Here is a 16,603-nt window from a genome sequence, read left to right as displayed (position 1 = left end):
TTACAGAGCATACTGTATGTACAGTATACATTTGATCAGTTTGTGCGTTCCCTGGGAATCTAACCCATGATCTTGGCATTCGTAGCTTCAAGCTCTTCCAGTTAAACAACAGGAAGCCATTCACTTGCAATGCAATGGGGTGACAGCCGAAATTACAAAATAAACTGCCTGGTTATAAAGGGAAACAACATTTCCATTGGAGTCCCATTGGATATAGTCAATCCTGGTTTAGTTTCGGTTCTCTTATAAGTTTTTATTGTGTGTTTGGGTGTATAAATGTATTTTAATGCATAATTTGCACTCCTCTGACTTCATCGTTGGACTGAGCTGGTGTTAAGAACATTTGTTGTTCATCACTAAATGCCCTGTCAAAAGATATATGTTTTTACGATGCCATTGCTGGAATATTACTGACTGATGACATCACAATGTTATGAGCAGCTATTCAGCAATACTGTTACCATGGCAACAAGCTCGCTCATATGCGGAGTGCTCTGTCTTAAATTATCATCCACTGGTATTCACTTATATTAGCTATAAAATGTTCCATCAGTTTGCCAAATATACCATTTAAATTCCTTGATGTCAGCATTACATAATTATCCTCTAAATTGTCAATGTTACAATGTAGTTTTTAGCAGCTGTACATTTGAGTTACCAAAATACAACCCTAGTTCAGAAAAAGTTGGGACAATATGAAAAATGCTAATAAAAACAAAAAGGAGTGATTATTTAATTATATTCACCCTTTGCTATATTGAAAGTACTACAACTAATCATTGTATGATAACCTTGTTAATTGTTTTTTGAAAATGTACAGGAACTTAAAAACAATGATTGCAACACACTCTAAAAAAGTTGGTCCAGTCGAGTGTGAAACATCACCATTTCTTCTAATAACACTTATTAAGCATTTGAAGACACACGTTTGTTATGTTTATAAAGTGGAATTTCCCACATTCATGCATTATGCAGGTCTTCAGCTGCACAATTGTACGGGGTCTTCTTTGCTGTATTGTGCGCGTCATAATGTACCACACATTCTCAATTGGAGATGTTCAGGACTGCAGGCAGGCCAATCTAGCACCCGCTCTATCTGCTTATTTGGCCAGTATGTGGTTTGAAATTGTACTGCTGAAAATTCTGGGACGTCCCTGGAAAAGACGGTGCTGGATCGCAGTATATGCTGCTCCAAAATATGTGTACATATCTGTCTGCATTATTGGTGCCCTCACACATGTGTAAGTTACCCATGCCATGGGCACAGACACACCCCTGGCCCATACAGACACTGGCTTTGGACCTGACGCTAATAACAGCTTGGATGGTCCTTTTCCTCTTTGGCCTGGAGAACACGACGGCTGTGTTTTTCAAAAACATTTTGAAATGTGGACTCATCGGTCCAAACAGTGTTGATGTGGGGCTTCTGCTTTGCATAGTAAGGTCTTAACTTGCATCTGTGTATGCAGCGGCAAATGGTGTTGTCTAACAAAGGTTTCCTAAAGTTATTCCAAGCCATGTTTGTGATATCCATTACAGATGAATTATGTTTTTTAAGACAGTGATGTCTGAGAGATCAGAGATCAAGCGCATTCTGAAGTGGTTTTCATCTTGCCCTTTTCGAAACGAGATTTGACCATATTCCTTGACTCTTTTAACTATATTATGCACTGTAGAGGGTGAAATGCCACAAATCCTTCCAATTAGTCTTTGGGGAACATTGTTCTCAAAGTGCTGGATTATTTGCTGAAGCATCTGTTGGCAAATTGACAGGTCTCGAATGATCCTTGCTCTTGAAGGACTAGGCTGTTTTTGGATGCTCCTTATATACTATGACACGATTGCCTCACCTGTTTAACATCTCCAGTTTCACATTGCCTTGTTATTTTAACTTGTCAAATTGTTATTAGTCTTAAATTGCCCCTGTCTCAACTTTTTTAGAGTATGTTATAGTCATCTGTTTTGAAATTACATAAAAAAACAAGGTGTGGGGGTAAAACATCATATAATGTGTATTTGTAGTGTTTTCAATTTAGCAAAGGGTGAATATAATTGACAAATCACTCATTTTTGTTTTTATTCGCATTTTTCATACTGTCCCAACGTTTTTGGAATTGGGGATGTACATGATAGTCCACTTTTTCTTGAAATATCCTTCTCCATATTTCTACCTTTGTTTTTTGTTTTCAATCCTACTCTATGAGTTATTGTGGATTATGATATAATGACACAAATCACAATTCTGCCACTCTATTGACCATTGACACATTCTGCACAAATTCAGACAAATAAGCTCATCAACAAGAAGGAGAGGAAAGACATAAATCTAATTGAAGAATTTATGGTCAAAAACACCCACACCAGCTCTATGAAAGCTCATAAAACATGTCATCATGTTAGCTGCTAAGATTATGTCACACACACATACAGCCTTCCTAATGTTTTTACTGTGCACACAAACATATATCCGTTGAGATATATTTGATATTTATGACACTGCAGGGTCTAATTGATCCCAGATGTTACACAGGAAGTGTGTTGAATTCATAAACACATAGCCTGAAATTAAATGACACCAGAGAGAGAGAGAGAGAAGAGAGAGAGTGTTTGTATGATACCTCCCATCATATTAGTTTAAACCAAATGTTTGTGCATTAAGGCTTTGACTTTGTTTGTAATCCATGGGAGATAATAAACATGGATGCATTATCTTCACTCTCTCGTTATAGTAACAAACATGTCTGTCCAGTTCTTATTGGCTCAGATGTATCTAGTGTGATACTGTATGTGCTGAACAAATGTTCTTATTTCACCATATTTCTCAACTTAATTATTACTGTTATGTCAAATGTCATAATCAAGTTGTTGTTTGTGTGTTTATAGGCTGGTGGTTTGTCAGCACAGCTGAAGAACAGGGCTGGGTTCCTGCAACGTACCTGGACTCTCAGAGTGGCACCAGAGATGATCTGGACCTGGGAACATCTAGATCAGGAGAAGGTAGGACTGACTAAAGACACACTCTTTGTACTTCTTTAAAACACATACAGACACATATTTTCATTTGGATCTTGAAGGTCTTGTTCTCTCCTTATGGAAAACTACACCCACATTCCTTAGCATTCTTCATCTTCTCTCATTCCTCGCTTAGATCTTATAAAGGGGTAGGTGTGAGTTATTGGTTCATAATTAAAATTCTCTCAATAGTGACTCAATGATGCAGATGTTATAAAATATTCATGAAATTATTACTTTCATGATTTGTCAAAACAGCATAAGAAAATCAAAATGGTTAACTTTTTAATCAACTTAAGATTTTAAGAGTATGTGCCCCCCACACAATACATTTATCCTTAAGGGGTATATTAGTAACCTTCCCATATGGCCACATTTTCTTTTTTTGGTAAGGTGTTTAGTCAGACACTGCAGCTCATTCAGGTCGAACTTTATTTGAACTAATCCATCTACTTGTTATAGTTAGTAATGTTTCTTTACATTTAAAACCCTCAAGTACGGTGTGTTGATGAATGGTAAACATTGTAAAACCTTTGTTAAATACATGAAGTTTCCATTCTGTAACACAATAAAAAGTGAAATGGTCCAAGGGGGTAAATATTTCAAAAGCACTATAAATTTTACCATCACATGGCACAATGTGCGGCACTAAAATCCAATAACACATATATTAATCAAACTCCATTGCTTTGCTGTCAGTGTGTGCAAGCCAGGAACCCTTCTAACCAACCATAAACCACAAAACTAAATTACTGTTCCTTTCCATGTAATAATGTGTCTTCATCACTAATACCACCAGTAATCTTCAGTTTATGTTGAGTTTGTCATGTCTGTGTTCTCTTTCTGCTGTCGTCATTCACCTGTGTCAGTTACTAAGAGACGTAAGGCTCATCTGAAGAGGCTGGACCGCAGATGGACACTAGGGGGAATAGTCAACCGTCAACAGAGTCGAGGTGAAAACACATGCAAACACGCATGCCTGCATAGACTGATCACATGTGTGACCAATCTGCATGGTGTGTTTGTAGAGTTTTACACAGCACCTATCTTCAACACTTTCTGTAGCATAAATACACAACACTCCATTTTGCAGTACTTTTTAGTAATCCAAACTCTCCCTCTGGATCCAAAGCATGCTGTGTGGCCTCCATTGTTTCATTTGCTCCCCATTGTAAAATCTTTATTACACTTCGCCTGCTTTATGCCTTTATATGTGTGTATGTTTATATGACTGTATGGATTCATAATTAGCTTAAATTTGATTTCTTTAGACAAAGAAAACATTCAAGAACGATTGGGTAAAAAAGTGTTATTACTCTGTTTCCCAGGTTGTCTGAAACCTTCTATATGGCATAAGCTTCCAGAGTTGGAGTCTTGAGTCCTTTTGGGACCACATAAATGTGGTTTGAAAAGACCAGTTTAGACCAGCATGAACGTCAGTATTGGTTCAAGCTGGTTAGTGCTGGTTTGGTGCTGGTCTAGGTGGTGGATCAGCACAGCAGTATCACCTGCAAATAATGTTGGTCAACCAGCAGGAACTCTTGGGACTCCTGGGACCAAAGAACTGTCCCTGGTTAAACAAGTTAAGAAACCTGTTTGGTATACCACCAACTCATTCTGAGAACCAGCATCTAAAAACAGCATATGTTGGTCTTTTCAATAGAGTGGTCTATGTCTTTGTCTGGTTCTTGGAATTAGGTGTTGCTCTGCTTCTGGTTTTCGATTGGTAGTCTTGGCCTACAATTGTCTTGGATGATTAATCTGTTCTTGACTCCAAGTCTGTGGGCCAACATTTAGTGTAGAACTTCACTGTTGCCCCAAAATGTGTCTATTACACTGTGTTTTGTCATCTTTAGTTGGTTAAAGGCTGGTCATTGGTTTCTGGAGGTCTTCTACATTGGGTAGGTCTAATTAAAGGGTACAGGTTTTGTTAAAGAGTATGCTGAATCCAACAGTCACATTTGGCATACTGCAGCTTTACTGCATGGGTAGCTATTGCCATAAACAGTGGTTGATCTCTAAGCTTAAGCACGAGTGGAATCATACATGAGGTTTGACCTTTAAGAATCAAAGCGTTTGGCTCTAAACACCCAGACAGTGCCTGACCTGAGGTGAGGACTATGTCTGGACCTATGGGGGATTGAATATTTGTTTGGTAATGAGTATCCATGGATAACTTTTGTTCCATATTGAGTCATAGCGTGGACCTACACAAAAAGTAACTTCAGTTTTCCAATAGTTCTGTTATTGGAAGCTTTTAGTAGAGCATGCTAGAGGTGGATCTGGAATTGGTAGGAGCAAATGGTTGGGTGCTAAGGTGTTCTGTGATTGCCAGGTTGTCACTAGGGTGTTCTGGGTGGTGTCTAGGTGGTTGTTTACTGGCCCAAGTCCAAAGAGAAGTCTATATGATATTCTGGTCACTAGATATGGTAAGCCAAAGGGATTTTTTTTTTTAAACTGATTTGATAGGTCCAATTGCTTAATGTCATAGCACACCTCAACTTAACAAGCCAATTGATTTGAGGTACCATTAATGTCCATATCACAACAGATGCAGGATGAGTTACTCTCTGAAGTTTCATGATTAGGTTTAGTTTTTTTTTAAAAACCCTATCCCTAAGTATGAGCAATAAGTGATGCTTATTGGTAACTTTGGCAGAATCTCTGATTACCATGATAATGTTTTGCTTCATTGCTGATGGTTGTACATGTAGACTGGGAGAAATGTTTTAGTTTTGGATTGAATGTGAAACTATAACAGTAGCTCTGTGACTGTGCTGCCTCGCCCAAATTATTTCTCACTTACTTTTCTCTGCATCTTTGGAGAAGTCATTGGAAACTCACAGTAGAAAGTGTGGAAGTGGATCAGTGGCTGCTTTGTCGACTGTTTTTAATCATGCTTTTTTTCTTCTTCTTCTTCTTTTCTTTATTGTACACACACAAATGAGTTAGAGAGTGCCAAACCTGATCCAGAGACAAAGAGCGGCCAGTAGTTTCATAAGAAATGTTTCTAAACACAAATGCAACCTTCAAAACAGGTCAGAAGTAGTAAGAATTTCAAAGACACTTAAAACCTATGATAAAAAGCATGTATTTTGTAATGTACCTAGGCTAAAAAATGCAAGACATGGAGCCATAGCACCTCCTGTTACAAGCAAGCAACTACTTTCAAAGTACATTTTTGTTACTTGTTAAAGGTGAAATGTGCAATTACTACACCACTAGTGCAGCACCTGGACACTCTAACCATCAGCCATTGGTCAGGCAAATTGATAGTCCCACCCCAAATTCACACCATTGGTTGAGCCATTGTTTCTCTGTTGGACTGGACAAGATGCTCAAAGAAAACAGAGATTTTCTGGTAGCAACACAAGACAGTGTTTAGACTTTTTGGGGAAATTGACTATAAATGTCTTACTCTGCATGATTGTCCCCTGTATGGCCTATAGTTTACTTAAGTTCTAGTTAGCAAGTTCCAAGAAGGTCAATATGACAGCTGAAGTGATCTATGCACTCCCATTTCAGATCTCTTGTACATATAGCAGTCGTTTTTAGGTCAAAGAGGCTGAGGGAGTGAATGCCTCTTGAATGTCTTTTGGCACACAACACCTAAAGTGCATGCAAAAGTGAACTAATGTGTTCTGGACAGACCTGACTTTTTCCACCACCCTGAACAGTCCCCCATGAAAATTCTGCTTACTGGTGGAAAACGTATTTTTGAGGCTTTTTTTGGCTCGCGCCTTTTTAACCTTAATCTCTAACTCCTGTTTGTTTTTACATATATCTTTTTCACATTGTGCGGTAGTTCAACTGATAGAGTACTGTACTTGTGATACAAAGGGCAGAGATACGAGTCCTGCAGACCTCAAAGTCGACATGTGAGCCGAAAGTGTGTTTGAAGCACCCCAAAATTATGTGCTTGCATCAGCGATTGAATTTTTCATCTTACTACACAACGGTTTAAAGCCTCATCTCTTTGAGAGAAAAGTTCGCTCTCTTTTAGTGCCACCTAAATCTAAATTATAGATTTGAATATCTCTGCTGTTAAAATTAGGCTTGCTTGAGCATTAAGTGTCCTTTGTAGTTCTGGCTTTCATGTGTGGACGTGTTTTTAAAATGTCAATTGGTATTACTATTTAGCTGCGACAATTCATTCATTGTGAAACTGTGCTTTCTTAATGGCATGAATCACACTGAAGGCCTAGACTTTAAATGCACGGCCTGCCACTGTATATATGTAATATGTAAACAATATTAATTAATGACTTATATGTTTATACTTTATATGGCCTCTAAATTAATAATGGTATGAAAGGTATTGTTCACCCCAAAATGAAAATTCTCTCATTAATATCTCACTCTCATGCCATCCCAGATGTGACTTTTTTTATTCTGCTGAACACAAAGATTTTTAAGCTCCAAAAGCACATAAAGGCACCATAGAAGTAATCCATATGACTCCAGTGGTTTAATCCATGTCTTCTGAAGAGATATGATTGGTGTGGGTGAGAAACCGATACATTTTTAAGTCCTTTTTTACTATATATTCTCCTCCCTGCCCAGTTGGTGGTGATATGCACAAAGATTGCGTATCACCAAAAACAAAAGAAAAATGTGAAAGTAGAGATGTAAAGAAAAAAGTACATAAATGTTGGTCTGTTTCTCACACACACCATTCATATTGCTACTGAAGAAATGGATTTAACCACTGGAGTCGTATGGATTACTTTTATGCTGCCTTTATAGTCTTTTTGGACCTTCAAAGTTCTGGCCACCATTCACTTGCATTATGGACTACAGAGCTGAAATATTCTTCTAAAAATCTTAATTTATGTTCAGCAGAAGAAAGAAAGTCATACGGGATGACATGAGGGTGAGTAAATGATGAGAGAAATTAAATTTTTGGGTGAACTATCCCTTTGAAATCAATCAGTTGTTTCTCTTGCTGATAATCGCACTTGTCAAGAACATTTCTGCATCATACTGTAATTCAGCCCAAAATCAAAAGAAAGAAATAATAACTTATAATTTGCTGTAAATATAGTCAATACAGTAAATGTCCAAAATAAGAGTTTTGGAAGGCATTTAATATAAACTTTGTGGTTTTACATTTCCTCTATTTCCCCAAAGGAAGTCAATGATTGGCCTGAAAGTCCTAAGTTTGAAAAGTTTGTAAAGAAGCAGTTGAACCTCCAATTATACCACAAAAGTGGCAAAGGCCCAAAAACATTATAAAAACAACGAAGGAATTCTTCCTCACACTCTTTACCCTTTTCTGTCTGTATTTAGAGGAGAAATATGTCACTGTTCAAGCGTATGCCAGTCAGGGGAAGGATGAGATCGGGTTCGAGAAAGGAGTAACCGTGGAGGTGATCCAGAAGAACCTGGAGGGTTGGTGGTACATCAGGTAATCAATCTGTTCCTTGAAGTTTATTGTGATATATTATGGAAATACTGTATTTACTCCGCTCTCGTCATAATGAAAATGTTATAAACCTACTAATCCTATATTCCTCTGTTGCAATACATCTGGTGATACTGCTGAATAAAATGTGGACAGTCATCATGCAAAAGCTGTATTCTGGATATGTTGGGATGACAATACACAAGTGGTCTGTATTGTTACAAACAGCGTGCAGGTTATGATATTTCAACTATTTAAATCATAGGGTGAAATCTCTCAAAGAAATGTCTGGTTCACATTTCACCCCCAAATCATATTTTGCATATAGAAAATGGAGACTATTTCATGGCCATGAAGAATTTTTGTAATACATTAATGAGAATCATCCTGTCTGAACACAAATGTAGATTTTTAGAAGAATATTTCTGCTCAGTAGGTCCATACTAAACAAGTGAATGGGTACCAACATTTTTAAGCTCCAAAAGCACATAAAGGCACCATAGAAGTAATCCATACGACTCCAGTGGTTATATCCATGTCTTCAGAAGTGATATGATAGATGTTGTTGAGAAACAGATACATTTAAGTCTTTTTTTTACTCTCCACTTTCACTTCCACATTCTACTGTTATTTTTGCCGATTTACATTCTTTGTGCATATCGCCACCTACCTGGCAGGAGGAGAATATATAGTGAAAAAGGTCTTATATTTTGATCTTTTTTTCACCCACACCTAACATATTGCTTCTGAAGACATGGATATAACCACTGGAGTCTTTTGGATTACTTTTACGGTGCCTTTATGTGCTTTTTGGAGCTTCAAAATGTTGGTACACATTCACTTGCATATGGAGCTACTGAACTGTAATATTGTTCAAAATCTGTTTGTGTTCAGCAGAAAAAAGAAAGTCAAACATCTGGGATGGCATCAGGGTGAGTAAATGATGAGAGCATTTTCATTTTTGGGTGAACTATTCCTTTAAGTCAGCTAGGCCAATTTGAATTCTCAGTCTTCTCGATTCTTTTGACTTCTTTGGGTAAAACATGACTGGCTCCTGGCATTGTGTGCTCATTCTCATTTATCATCTTTTATGAGTATGGGTGCAGTAACTTTCTGTTTTAGGTCAGAAAGGCACCCTCCACTTTTTCGGGAGTGGAACTGGTGTTGTTTTCACATTCAAATACAGACGAGCTCAAATTAAAACATATTGTGCTGACCTCTTATGGCCAGAAGGAAAATAGCAGCGTTGTGACATTTACAGATTTAAATGAAAAAGCATAGCTCATTTATTGTTATGTTGATGTAATGAATCTCTATTTTAAGAGCTCTGTCAACAGCATCTGTGAAATAAATGGTATTTATTTATCTCATCCCTCAAAAATACACTTACAATGGAAGTCTATGGGGGAATGCATCCCACCAAGATAAATGTTCATATTTAGCCATAAGACTTAAACATTAAACTTGTTAACACAAGAGTAATAATATTTTTTACTAACCATAACAAAGTTATGTCCAATTTTTCAACTTTTGTAATTACCATATAAAGCTGGTAAACCCGGTAACCTGGAAAGGGACTATTTTCATAAAAAAATAAATAAAAAAAGACCCACAGGAATTATGTCAGTAGTGCATAACCAAAAGTGAATCTGCCTAAATAGAAGTCCCATCTCTAAATGGACTATATAAACAACTTTACAGCTCAAATACCAAATTTTTGTACAGAACAATTAATAGCACATTTTATCTTTTAACCCCTCAGAATGCCTTTCCATCTTGACTTTCAATCTAAGAGCTTTACTGTAAAAAATGTTTTGCTTGTTTTACAAGAAAGCTACTATTGTTAAGCTTGTTCTAGTATTAAAGAAGCTCGCTGTGAAGTCACTTTTAATCAACAATAATAATAATAACAATAATTATTATTATTATTATTACTATTGCCTTGTATGTCATGGAGTGGCATTCTTGCATGTTAAAAACAATTTGTAATTGTGCTACTGTTGACTTTATTGCAGGTATCAGGGTAAGGAGGGCTGGGCCCCAGCCTCATACCTGAAGAAACTCAAAGATGACCTTTCCCCAAGGAAGAAGACTCTGTCTGGTCCTGTGGAGATCATCGGAAACATAATGGAGATCAGTAATCTCCTCAACAAGAAGGCTGTTAGCGAGAAGGACATTCTGACCGATGGAGAGCCAACAACCCCTGAGCGCCACATTTCCAAGAGTGAGATCAGTCTACCTATCCCATATGCCCCAGAGGCTGGAGTGGCACCCGCAGTCAGCACTGGGCTTGGTATGGGGTCTGGATCTAGCGCCGCCCTGCAGGAGAACAAGAGCAAGGCAGAGCCAGGGTCACCTGCTATAGCCCGAGTAGCACCACACAGAGTCGAGATAGGTGAGTGTACTTTAAGAGCTGAACTAAATATATACAGCATCCACATGATCGGAATACATCATGTACAGTATATGACTTATACATTTTTTTCACTTGTTATTTTGCACATAGGATTTGAAGCCATAGGTAATCATTCCTAACAATTTGTCTGGGTGTTGTGTACTATAATAATGACTAGCAGCACTGGCAATATCATTCAGCAATCGGCTTACAGCTATTTTAACTTGCTGCTTACTTATTTGTTCAATGGCAAGTATAACCTACGAATGATACAATAAATCACTAAATTGCTTCACTGGTTTCTCGTAATTGTTTTTGCTTTGTCGACACAAGAGGTGTACACACTATGGCTATGTTCACGTGACTCAATCTGACTCAAATCCATTCCTGTTTTTGTAGTCCGAACAACACAAAAACACATAAAATTAATTTTGATAAGCCTGATCCAAAAGCACATTCATAGGTAAAAATTGAAATTCGATTAAAATAAGATTGTTGTTGATGCTTCTCAGTCTGAACAGTCAGATCGGATTTCATGATCACTTACAATGGTAGTGAATGGGGACAAACCGTACATGTTAAAATACTCATTAGTTCAAAAGAATAGCCACAAGACATAAACAATATGTTAACATGATTTTAGTGTGATAAAATCGCTTACTAACCTTTTCTGTGTAAAGTTATAGCCAATTTTACAGTTGGTTGCAATAACGATGTAATGCAACAAACCCTAAAACCTTAAAATGACTGTTAAAATCACAATTTTAACACATTTACAGTTTAAATAATACTGAGTTTAAACAGAACAATGAATGTAAGTGCTTTTATAAAATTATTAACCTAAATTGGCCCATTCATTTCCATTGTAAGTGCCTCACTGTAACCTTGATTTTCTTAAGAAAAGGAGGGAAGTGTCTAAATAATTTTTTTGTGGTAATTAACATTATACCACACATGCTCAATCAATATGTAGATTGAGCTTAATTTCTATTTAACCCAGAATATTCCTTTAAAAAGTGAGTTCAAAAGTGGAAGGTAAAGTCTTAGGGGGGAACAGGGCATAGAAATGATCACTTCTGAATGGAAAACACCCATATGCCATGTATATGTTACAAGGCAGCCAATGCATTACAAACCTACAATAGCAATAACCTAAACATTAGCTTTACCCTCCCAACGAGATGCACTGAGGTGTGGTAACCCACACCGGTTGTGAGCCATTACAACGCAATAAGGTTTTGAATGTCTTACGCAAATAGAGGATGCTTGAGCATTTTTCCGCTGTTTCACTGCCCGCTATAATACAGGACTTGCAATTTCAGCCAAAATATGGGATATCCCGGCTAAAACAGGACAGTCATCAACCCTTAGCTGCAACAAACATTGAATATGCTACCTCTCCTGTTTTTCAAGTTGTTGACTGTGATGAATGTGTTCATATTTAGATACTGCCCTCATGAAAAACGTTATGACAAATCATCCATTGCTTAATATGTTGAAAAATCGCAAGTTTGCATCATTACTATGACAACTAAAGGCACCTATATACTTCAGAGAAGTTCTTCATTCAGAGGTTAAAATAAGGTACACTGTTTGTGAACATTCAGAACTCCGCCACACCGCTGTGGGAGGCATTTAGAAGTACATGAGGACGCTCTGTAAAACCTGAACAAAAGTGACATCAATATGTGTTATCAATGATTTTATACCTCATTCTATGAGCAAAATTCACTTGAGGTCAGTAAAAGAAGTTGTTTAAAGTAATATATTTGCAGTAGAAAATTTTTAATTTGTGTTGTTTACATTCTGAATTCACGATGCTAATGCACTAACACGCTATACATGGCCATAATATGCACTGATTACACACAGTAATTGTAATTTATGATGACACTGATACAACTGCATAGATTGGTGTATAAAAGAGAGTTAATGGGAAAAATACAGACAAGAGGATGATGATAGGCTTACATATCTTACTATGGGCAGATGTGTGAATGGCTTTCACTGCAGAAGGCACATGAGTGAAACAGCATATAAAACAAAAGAGTGAATGTGCATGTAAGAGTATTTGAGTAGATCTGATTCCCTTTGTAGACTAATTAAACAAAAGATTGCATGACATGTTCTTGGAAAATGTCTTTACGTGAACCATCGTACAGATTTTGGTAAATTTGCACCAGCTTGCTAATAACTGCATGCCAGTGTGTTCATGTTGACTGATCATGAGTTACTGAACAACGTAAACAAAATTAGTGCCTGAGTCAAGGTAGGTGGAGCTCTAGGTCACACCTACCGATGGCGTGGACCATTGGCAGGAAGTTGTTTAGCAGCCGATAATTTTTGCTTAAAGCTCGCCCAGCGAGCCGTTACGAACCACTGAAACGAATGCAAAAACACCTTCTTTTTGGCCAGATTTTGTTCTAAATGATGTCACATCCGTTCGTTCTTTGATTTTGTAGGAAGTAGACCGGGGCCTTTACGTGCTAGCAAAAGCAACTACAATCTGATAAGAATAAGAAAACAGATCTAGCCGCATATAACTTTTTTGACTGTTTGAACAGTCAGTCTAAAAATTGGTTTTGAGAAAAAAATCTGATTTCCTTTACAGTGTGAACAAAGCCTATATGGCTATGCAAATTAGGTTATACACAAGTCAGCAAGTGAAATTTTACAAAAAGTGACAGATTCTTTCCTGATCAGACTTCCATCTACTGTGTGGTGTGTGTGTGTATGTATGTGTGTGTGTATAAATGGTTATTGTTTCCTGTCTTTAAAATTTGTGTGAGAAAAATTGGGGCTAAAATTGTTAGTGTGCATAAAAATACAGTTTGTATCCTAATTTCGAAATCCTACATTTGATTTACTGTAACTAATCAAATGTGTTCAATGTTTGCTATCTTGAGTTGACAGACAGTTTATAAATGTTTTGTGTTCAATTGGCAGGCTCTCCAAACCTTAGGCAGAAACCTCCTCCTCGAAGAGAGACAAATCTGGTGAGTTACGTGGGCCAAATGTCATTAGCTGTGTCCCAAACAACACACTAAACACTATGCACTCAGCCATGTAGTGTATGAATTTTCAAAGCGTAGGATCATCCCAAATGACTTAACGTTTTTTTACTACACGGAATCGTTCGCTGTTTAACAGCTGACGGAAGTGACGTTTCAAACCCAAGCATTGTGTTGCTGTTAGCTTTAGCATGTTATCCACCAGCTTTAGCGTGCTATCCACCCTCAGTTCAACAATTATATCTCAGTAATATACATATTCACAAAGCATGGTATAATGGTAAAGCGTTTAACTCACTTTTGTAAGGTGCTGTCTTCACAGAAGTTTCGCTAGTTGTCGTATTCTCCATTATAATTGTTTTGCGAGATCACCATCGCTGCCGGTAACTCCGCCCTTTCTGTTATGTATGCGCTGAGTGCAGCAATTGTTTAGACAGTTGAAAAAGTGCATCATCCGGGTACTCGTAGTACACTTCTTTTTGTTGCATTTTCAGTGTTAACTTACTACTCGCACTACTTACACTTCAAAATGACGTACAATAGTGCAGAATTGAGCGGTTTGGGGCGCACCTATTAATTATTACTTTAATTCATACAGAGCCGTATATTTATATTAGATAATTCTCAGTGTTGGGGAGTAGCTATCTACTTGTAGAGACGCTACTATCTTAACTACATTTTTCAGTAGCTTGATAGTAGTACTTTTTCCAGCAAGTAGCGGTGTAGCGTGACCAAACGCGACATCATGTTGGTCAGAATATAACTAATAGCCTTCCTTACTGCGTAGAAGCCAAACCTTTACCGGCAAAACGTCAGACGATCTGGCAGCATATTTCTGTGTGCTGATCACAATCAGGCAGTGTTATCGTCTTCTTTTGTAATGGCAAATCACAAACAAAAATAGTGAATTACCGCCATCTACTGGGAGCGTATTACAGCTCACTTGGATAAGAGATTGTCTGGTGGTCATGTAAAGCGAGCAACCAGTGTGTTTAGGTGTGTTTAGGTGGCAGGTCAATCTGAAAATTATAAAAGAACACCATTTTATTCTTCTATGTAACAAATAATGTTTCAGACACTTTTTTCTTAATAGATCACACAACAGCATATTTACCTTTACTATTTTAAATAAAATAATTCAAAAATGTATTATTGCCTTTTGAGGGGATTTTAATTCTGTTCTAAAAAAAATTATTTCACTCATCATCTGTGCATTATTGGGAGCAGTGGGTTAATTATTATTATTATAATATTTATAAATATACAGTATATATTATTATAATAATTACTATCATGCATTATCAACTATTTGATTTCTGTATTTCTTATCATTTAATTAACTATTATTTTCATGTCAAATAAATATAAAGATATCCGTCCACTTTTTATAAATATATATTATAAATACAATGAGCATGAAACCAGGTGAGGGGAGAAACAAGCCCTGAGACTTTATTCATATATTATCCACTATAAATATTATGTGTCAAGAACACAAAATGCCAAGGAGAGTTTGTCATAAAAATGTGATCTTTAGGGAATTAGGCTACACCTGGCCACATCTGGAAATGTGAAGTATAGTATACATTTTTTATTTTTTTATGTTTTTATTTTATACTGATGTATTTTATTTTATGGACATTATTAACTGTATTAATGTTACTATTCATTACATTTATTAATTATATTGAATTAAACACATTCAATGTATTTAATTAATAAATGCCATTAGTTTACATTTTGTTATTAATATTATTGGTTTGATAGTAACATTAAAAAATATATTGCCTCATTAAGTAGGTTCAATGTAGTTAGCTACTGTTTGATTGTTACTTGTAGTGTAGCTAACTACTTTTTCAAAGGTGTAGCTTGACTGTAGCTTAACTACTTTAAATTATGAGTAGCTTGTAGCGTGTCAAACTACAGTTTCAAAGTAGCTTCCCCACCACTGATAATACTGCCTTTGCCTACAATGCGCTAGGCTTTCCAGATGCCCAAACCTCCAGAGCCCCCTACTGTAGAAGCGGAGTACTACACCATAGCAGAGTTTCAATCCAGTATCTCAGATGGCATCAGCTTCCGTGGAGGACAAAAGGCTGATGTAAGGCTTCATGTATTCTGTATTCTCTGAAATGTGACAGTGATCTAGTAGTACTGCTGACTATGGCTAAGCTATGTGCTGTGTCACTGTATGCCACTGAATTGGTGTTAGACTTCATTAATTAATTAATTTATTTATTTTTTACTTCAAAACTAAATATATGGGCTTAAAATTTATTAAAAGTGACAATATTGAAACATGTTTTATATTATAAATATATTCAATGGAGTTCAAATGGTTAGGATCATTTTAACCTGGTAATAAACAATTTATTTCATAGACTTTCTTAAAACAGATAAGGATAGTTCACCCAAAAATCCCTTCTTTTTTTTTTAACCTGCATGACTGCAACACAGATGAAGTTGTTAAGCAGAATGTTAGCCTCTGTCACCATTCACTTTCATTGGATGAAAAAAAAAGATACAATGAAAGTGAATGGCGACTAAGACTAACATACTGCCATGCATCTCCTTTTGTGTGCCAATAAAGAAAGTCATATGGGCTTGGAAAAACAAGAATAAGTGAGTAAATATTCCAGAATTTTCGTTTTTAGATACATCATCCCTTAAAGTCAATTTCAGTCTTCAATTGAAGAAGATTCTGCACAGTTTCTCATCACTTTTAAAATACAAATATGTGACATTGACCATGTTAATTCCTTTGTGCAAAATTTATTTGAA

The 16,603-nt window shown here is 36.7% G+C and overlaps 1 protein-coding gene across 3 annotated transcripts in view; it reads left to right on the top strand.

Moving 5' to 3' along the window:
- LOC127643822 (SH3 and PX domain-containing protein 2A) overlaps window positions 1-16,603 on the top strand; it is a 129,838-nt gene that overhangs the window by 109,012 nt on the left and 4,223 nt on the right. For 2 of the 3 annotated variants that reach the window (XM_052126720.1, XM_052126723.1), the window contains 6 exons: window positions 2,884-2,997; window positions 3,882-3,965; window positions 8,302-8,419; window positions 10,432-10,811; window positions 13,758-13,807; window positions 15,804-15,923. In XM_052126720.1, the coding sequence (XP_051982680.1) occupies window positions 2,884-2,997; window positions 3,882-3,965; window positions 8,302-8,419; window positions 10,432-10,811; window positions 13,758-13,807; window positions 15,804-15,923 (866 nt within the window). The remainder of the gene's footprint in view (window positions 1-2,883; window positions 2,998-3,881; window positions 3,966-8,301; window positions 8,420-10,431; window positions 10,812-13,757; window positions 13,808-15,803; window positions 15,924-16,603) is intronic. The other variant, XM_052126722.1, reaches the window with a different exon arrangement.

Source organism: Xyrauchen texanus, chromosome 5, assembly GCF_025860055.1.
Source record: "Xyrauchen texanus isolate HMW12.3.18 chromosome 5, RBS_HiC_50CHRs, whole genome shotgun sequence".
NCBI classification, from domain to species: domain Eukaryota; kingdom Metazoa; phylum Chordata; class Actinopteri; order Cypriniformes; family Catostomidae; genus Xyrauchen; species Xyrauchen texanus.
The sequence above is the reverse complement of the archived record's forward strand: the minus strand, read 5'-3'. Positions and strand labels throughout refer to the sequence as shown.